Raw genomic sequence first — 7990 nt, 5'->3', positions numbered from 1 at the left:
TATATATATTTATTTATTTATTTATTTATTTATATAAATTAAGATATATAAAAAATAAAATAAAATGTACATAAAACCCATGGTATTAAAAATGAAATGAAAGAAAATCCATGACATTTTTATTTATTTACTTACATTTTTTGCATTATCCGCAATTCACAATCTGTAGTATTTATCTGCATATATTTTACTATTTTACATTTTAATACTTGAATGATACCACACAGGATGTTCTGTGACTCTACAAGAATGTTTTGTGGCTCAAATGGATCATTTAATCAGAGATTAACTGAAATTATTAACTGAAGCATTGCCATTTGATATGATTCATATCTTTGAATTGAACAGACTCTAATTCTAGCATGATGGTAATCGTTCATATACAGAAGCACCATATGACTATATATGGTACTCTATATAGTGCTAATCCCTGTACCAAAGTACCACCACAGTACTTTTTTAAGGGGAAGCCATAGACTATTTAGGGTATCATTTGCTGGTACCAGCATAAACCAGCAAATGACCAGCATAAACCAGCAAAGGAGCAGCATAAACCAGCAAAGGACCAGCATAAACCAGCAAAGGACCAGCTTAAACCAGCATCCCAGCGTCAAAACATACCTAACCAGCATATGCTGTTTTTTTCAACAGGGTTGAATGGTCTTAACAGAAAATGCAATATTTAAGAGTGTTTTTATTGCAGTGAAGTGTGATTGCATGTTGACTAGACAGTGTTAGCATGCTGGATAATCTGTCGTTGAGAAATCTGTGTGCAGAGCTTTGTCCCAGTATTACACACTAAACTACAGCTAACATGGTTAAAAAGCTCATGTAAGTGGGTCAGTTCGCAGTGACACTTCCTCTAACCCTCTCTTTCTGTATCCGCACAGCTTTCACACTCTTGGTTAGCTGCAGTGCTAATCATGCTATGGATAAAAAATTGCAGTAGGTTAGTGTGCAGATAGGAATAATGCTGTGTAATATCTGCCCAGCTGTGCTATCAGTGCTTTAGGATGGAGCAGGTGGCGTTAGCGATTAAATGAGCATCTAGTGCAGTTTATTTCATAAACTGGTGTGTGATGTAATGCATTGGCCTAAATAAAATGAGTGAATGGAAGGCAAATCGAAGAATGAAGTTGATGTACATCCCAAGTAACATACTTCAGCTATGCTCTAAGCATAAGTACTTCTCAAATAAAGGGAAAGTATACTTTTGGTTGTGTAGTATTATAGGACAGTATCAATGTTATATCAGCAATATATCAGTGTTATTTTAGTATCATTGAGATTTTATTCATATTTTGAATGTTTTTTTTTTGCGTTTTAATTTTTGTGGAAATTTTAGTGATTTGTGTGTTTTTGTCATTTTTATTATTTAAAAAAAATGTCTACTTTTTTTTTTAATTCATTTCTATTTTGGTTTACTTGTGTTAGTACATAGATAAATTAAATGTGACCCTGGACCACAAAACCAGTCTTAAGTCACTGGGGTATATTTGTAGCAATAGCCAAAAATACATTGTATGGGTCAAAATTATAGATTTTTCTTTTATGCCAAAAATCTCAGATTCCAGATTTTCAAATAGTTGTATCTCGGCCAAATATTGTCCTATCAAACCATACATCAATGGAAAGCTTATTTATTCAGCTTTCAGATGATGTATACATCTCAGTTTCGAAAAATTGACCCTTATGACTGGTTTTGTGGTCCAGGGTCACAAATGACAATGGGAAATGTTGGCTGGGCAAAATATAATAAGTTTATTTCATACTGACATAAAATATATATATATATATATTTTTTAATACTTAAACTTTTTTATGGTCTTTTTTTGATGTTATATGTGTGTGTGTAGCTCTAATGTTGGAACTTGTGATATTGGCTAATACTGGCTGTATACTGTCATGTATATTAGGTTCATACATTTAAAAACTGCTGTTCATAACACAATCCCAAACACAAACAGTGTGTGTCTGCTGCACTAGATTTGTGAATGGTGCACGACTGTGTCAGGCTGCTGTTGAATAATGCAACAGGAACACGGCGGCCATAGTAAAACCCCTGAGCGACGATCATTAATCAGTCAGTACATGTACACGCTCAAAAACAGCTCACAGATCGCTCCAGACCCTTGAACAGCACACTACAGACCACAGCACTCTGCAGAATAACAGAGAGCTGTTGTTGAACTGTAGTGTTCTTGTTGCAAGATAGTACACTAGCTTCATATGCAGGTCATAAGAACATTCAGTATGTTTAAGTTTGATTTGATATTTGCTGTGATTTGATATTTGCATCACAGAGGAAATATTTTTCGGATTTATTGATCAGAAGTTGCTCTTTTATAGTTCAGCAAACATAACAGATTTCTTTTTCATTTCATGTATCAGTGTGCTCCTAAAATTCCTACTGAGAAATACAAAATTGATAATTATTGACATATAGTAATAGTTTAGAACTGCATTAAAAAAAAAATGAATGTGGAAAGTGTAGCTCAGATTATTTGAAAAGAATATGATGAGAGATGCTTGAGTTCACGTTGAGATTTTTCTTCCATTATTTAATTTGAGAAAAAATATTGATGAGGCAAGTTTGAATGCATATTGAGACTTGGTTTGATGACAAAAGTTTGGGTTTACATTGAGACTGCTCAGATTAATTGTTTTAGAAAGAATTTAATGAGAACTGTTTGAATTCATATTGAGACTTTGCTCAGTTTGATTGATTTGAGAAGAATTTGATGAGAAATGTTTGAGGTTATATTGAGATTTAGCTCAGATTAATCAATTTAAGAATTTGACGAGAAATGTTTGTTCATATTAAGACATTGCTTAGATTATATGATTTGAGAAGAACTTGATACACTTTTGAGTTCATGTTGAGACTTTGCTCAGACTGTTTGTTTTCAAAAGATTTTGATGATAAATGTTTGAGTTCATATTGAAATTTTTGCTCATATTTGTTTTCAAAATAATTTGATGTGAAATTGGGTACTGTATTGGGCTTTTGCAGACATTAAAGAATGGACATGTTGAGATCTCTTTTTCAACTCTAGGAAACATGTCATGTACTGTTGTGTAGGAGAAGCAATTAGAAATAAAAGATTTCTCATTTATGATACTTTTTTGGAGAATGGAAGCTCTTGTTGTGGCAGAAGGTGTGTGTAATACACGTTTGTGGATTAGATGGTTAAAGGTGGGGTAAGTGATTTCTGGTAGCCAATGTTGACATTTGAAATCACCAAAACAAACACGCCCCTACCCCAAAAGGGTCTCACCCCTATTTTGATAGCTCCGCCCCACACATACGTACACAACCCAGGCAACGATTAGTTCTGTGAAACAAAGCAAAACCAATGTTACACTGTGTCTACACAGGACGCGAGTGGCTCGCGCGACAAAATACTATGGAACTCATTATAATCAGTGATGCTGTCTAGACACGCCCCTTACTGCTGATTGGCTACAAGTTTGTTTTGCTATTCAGCCCGAATCAGTTTTCTAAAGCGTTTTTGAAAAATCGCTTACCCCCCCTTTAATTGTTAGACCACAGATGTTCCCTTGTTAGTGTACATGTACATGTGTTGGTGTGCTGTGAAGTCGTATGGACAGAGATCACAAACACACAGATAGGGGAGCAGTGGATGGATTGTATCTTTTCAAGGCTCTACCCTTCAATAAAGACACAGTTTTTCCTCCAGCATCTCTCTGGGCCAAAGCCTCTTATTCCCTCTGAAGATGAAACTCATATGCCGGGGACACTGGTGTCATTTGTCTTTTCCGACACATACAGCTGGCACTGTTGTAACCACATTAGCGGCAGGTTATTTTTGTAAAAACAGCATGTGTTTTAAAATGAGATGTTGCTTGATTTTAAAAGAAATTACAGTGAACAGTTAGATGTTGCTGCTTTGTCTGGTGTCAGATGACACGTTTACATTTGTTACAGGGTTTTGATGCTGTTTTTGAAAGATTGATAGCTTGAAGTCTATGTAATGACTTTAATGTCAATGTGAAAGCTTGTTTACAAACTATTTTTTATCATGTAATCCAAAGTATACTAGGAAAAAATGTAGGATGGGTCTTGATTTGTTCATCTGGATTTGGATATTGAATATTGAAAATTTGTGGTCTTCTTAAAAGTGGATTAAAAAAAATTGAAGACCAGTATTCATTTAATACTAGAAATTGTGGATCAATCATTCATTTATGCACAATAAGACTAGAAATGTATAGGTCAGTTACAATACAAGATTGACCCATGCCTTATCGCTTAAAGTTGAAGACCCAACTCTATGCATGTTCTGCACGACCCCCCTTTCCATGAAACATGTTTTATTTTACTGTTCTGGTTTTAATGCAAGTAGAAAACTTTTTTTATGAAGTACTCTCACTCAGGGACTTGTTTAGTAAGATTTTACCAGAAAATATTTTAGATTTTGTTAATTAAAAACAAAATATTGTATAACTGCTTGGTTTTTAGTTTGTGTTTATGTAAGTCTTGTTTTATTCCAACTCAGTTTTTGCCATGAAGACAGCCTTAGATGCTGACATGGCAATAAAAATAAATAACTACTACTGTGGGTCAGTTTTGATATTCTGGTTAACAGGGTTATTAAAATTAAAGCAATAACAAATTTGTTGACCCTAATCTTAAAAAAAGCTGGTTTTAGTTGAACTTGAAATAACTAAAACTGAAATAAAAATTAAATAATAAATCGTCCAATCAATGACACTGGTTTAGGAATGTACAGTGTGAAACGTCAGCATATGAATAACCAGGATTAATTGTTAAAAGGATAGTTCACCCAAAAATAAAATCTTTGTCATTTACTCATCTTCATGTTCTTCCAAACCTGTGTGGACACAAAAGAAAGAAGATATTTTGAAGAATGTTTGGAACCAAATTTTTGCTGGTAGCCTTTGACTTCCAAAGTGTTTTTTCCCCTACTGTGGTAGTCAATGGCTACCAGCAGCTGTTCCTCCAAAAAATTACAATTCTGTCATTAATTATTCACTCTCATGTCGTTCTAAGCCATAAGACCTTTGTTCATCTTTGGAACACATATTAAGATATTTTTGATGAAATCCGAGAGCTTTCTGACCCTCCATAGGCAACAACACAACCACCACATTCAAGGCACAGAAAGGTAGTATTAAAATAGTCTGTGGTTCAACCTTAATTTTATGAGGCTATGAGAATATGACAGCAGCACCACACGCATACATGTTACTCTCACGAACGTGCAGCGGAGACTGACACAGAAGAGAAGAAATTGTTGAATAAAGTCATTGTTTTTGTTTTCTTTGCGCACAAAAAGTATTCTTGTAGCTTCATAAAATTACGGTTGAACCACTGATGTCACATGGACTATTTTAACCATGTCCTTACTACCTTTCTGTGCCTTGATCGTGGTAGGACCCTTGCTGTCTATGGAAGGTCAGAAAGCTCTCGGATTTCATCAAAAATATCCTAAATTGTGTTCCGAAGATAAATGAAAGTTTTACGGATTTGGAACAAAATGAGAGTGAGTAATTAATAACAGAATTTTATTTTTTGGGTGAATTACCCCTTTAAGGGTATGAAAATCAAATGACAATGTTTATTTTTGGGTGAAGTACAGTATGAGCAGTTAGAAATGTTAAACAAAATACCAGGATTTTGAATGACCCACGATTAACCATTTCAAGTGTTAAAAGCCCCAAGGTCGATTTTATGTGTCGTCGTGTTTCAAAATGTGTCTGCAATTCATATAGCAATGAAGTATTTCTCCGTGTTCATGGCTTTACTATTTTTTTTTCTGTCTGACAGGAAAAGAAGCCCATCAGCAACCAGGGATCCAAACCAAAAATACGAACAAAGGGAGGAGAAGGGGGAGCGTTCGCAGTATGCCCCAGGGGAGGGCGGCATGCCACGATCGCCGTCTGACTACGGGGCCGGAGACCGCCAGTGGCGGGGAGGCTACGGCCGCTCCTATGAGGACGCGGAGGTAGCGCGGAGTGCGTACCGTGCTCAACGGGGCGGCTGGCACTCTCAGGAAGAGTATCCACCCGAACCCGGATTCCTGCCCGATGGCCCGCCACTCAGCGAGCACGAGCTCCAGCGGCAGCGGCAGGAGGAGTACCAGAACCGCTACCGCAGTGACCCGAACCTAGCCCGCTACCCGGTCAAACCCCAACCTTATGAAGAGCAGATGCGCATGCACGCGGAGGTTTCGCGATTCAGGCATGAACGGCGACACAGCGACGTCTCCCTGGCGTACACAGAGATAGAGGAGCCCTTGGGGCCCCTGCGGGGTCCCCCCTACTCACCGGGTCCCGGACACACCCATTGGAGGTCCAACCACAGTCCACCCAGCGTGGACTCCCTCCACAGGCAGCAGCACCTGGATCCTGTCTCGGCCTTAAGGAAGAGTAAACGAGAAAAGATGGAGAGCATGTTGCGGAACGACTCGCTCAGTTCCGACCAATCGGAGTCCATCAGGCCGCCGCCGCCCAAACCTCACAAGAACAAGAGGGGCGGCAAAATGAGGCAGGTGTCCCTGAGCAGCTCAGAGGAGGAACTGGCCACTACACCGGAGTACACCAGCTGTGAGGACGTGGAGATCGAGAGTGAGTCTGTGAGCGAGAAAGGTAATGCAGCTTTTTCATAATTTATATATGTACATACACTACCATTCAAAAGTTTGGGGTCGGTAAGGTTTATTAGCGTTTTTGAAAGAAGTATTTTATGCTCACAAAGGCTGTATTTATTTGATTAAAAATACAGTAAAACAGTAATGTATTAGTTGTGATATATTGTTGCAATTTAAAAGATTTTGAAATGAAATTTATTTCTGTGATGGCAAAGGCAAATTTTCAGCAGCCATTACTCTAGTTTTCAGTGTCACATGATCCTTCAGAAATCATACAAATATGCTAGAGAAACATGTATTATTATTATCAATGTTGTTGCTGACAGTTGTGTTATCAAATAGTTATGCTGCTTAATATTTTTTGTGGAAACTGATACATTTTTTTAAGGATTTTTTTAATAATTAGAAAGAACAGCATTTATTTGAAATGTAATTTCTTTTGTAACATTATTAGTATTTACTGTCACTTTTCATCTTGAAATTGCTGAATGAAAATATTAATAAAAAAATTAAATACATTTTACTGACCCCATATATTTGAACGGTAGTGAATGTTAATGCAGTGAAGCTGTATTGCTATCAGTTTAAAGCTGTTGCTAATATTTACATGGACATAACTAGATTATGAATACTTTTAGAATAATATTTTTTATGATGATAACCTCTAATTGATGCTGATGTTTCACAGTGTGTGTGTGAATGGCCTGTGTGTGTGTATATAGTCAGGGAGTGTGAGTAGAGACCTCTGGGTCTTTCTTTCAAGAGGAGTCATTGTGTGTGTTTATTGATTATTTCCTTGGTTGTTTAAAATTACTTGTTAATTATTCTCCAACACTGGTGTTCATTTACAATATGTATGACTTGTGTGAGTTGCTTCCTACCTCTGTATATATTTGTATGTATGTATGTATGTATGTGTGTGTGTGTGTGTGTGTGTGTGTGTGTGTGTGTGTGTGTGTGTGTGTGTTGTGTTCTCTCCTCTCGGTTGTCCTCCAATGACAGATATTGCTGGGTCTTGGCTCCCTCAGATCAGATGTAATGGGCTGTGTTACATAACAGAGGGATAGCGTGGAAAAGAGAGAGACCGAGAGAGGAAAGAGAGAAAATGATAGAGAAGCAAGGAAGACAGATGATTCTGTATTCTGATAAATATTAAGAATAAGATTAATATTAAAGGTGCACTTATTTATCTAGTTTTAAACCTAAAGAAATTAGTATGGCACATGTTAAGATCACATGACTAGCCGAATACTACTTTTTGTCACTTACATGTCAGTAAACCCCCTATTATTAGATTATCTGTTCTGTGTGCATCATGGATTATTATATTATATTATATTATATTATATTATATT

General features: G+C 36.7%; 1 protein-coding gene across 1 annotated transcript in view; it reads left to right on the top strand.

Annotated features, from left to right (window-relative positions):
• Positions 1 to 7990, top strand: part of LOC107666746 (regulating synaptic membrane exocytosis protein 2-like) — a 175734-nt gene that overhangs the window by 71299 nt on the left and 96445 nt on the right. The window contains exon 6 of the mRNA XM_016458178.1: positions 5813 to 6633. Coding sequence (XP_016313664.1) covers positions 5813 to 6633 — 821 coding nt within the window. The remainder of the gene's footprint in view (positions 1 to 5812; positions 6634 to 7990) is intronic.

This window comes from Sinocyclocheilus anshuiensis, unplaced genomic scaffold (assembly GCF_001515605.1).
Source record: "Sinocyclocheilus anshuiensis isolate Anshui unplaced genomic scaffold, SAMN03320099.WGS_v1.1 scaffold267, whole genome shotgun sequence".
Classification (NCBI taxonomy): domain Eukaryota; kingdom Metazoa; phylum Chordata; class Actinopteri; order Cypriniformes; family Cyprinidae; genus Sinocyclocheilus; species Sinocyclocheilus anshuiensis.
This window is presented reverse-complemented; position numbering and strand designations above follow the sequence as displayed.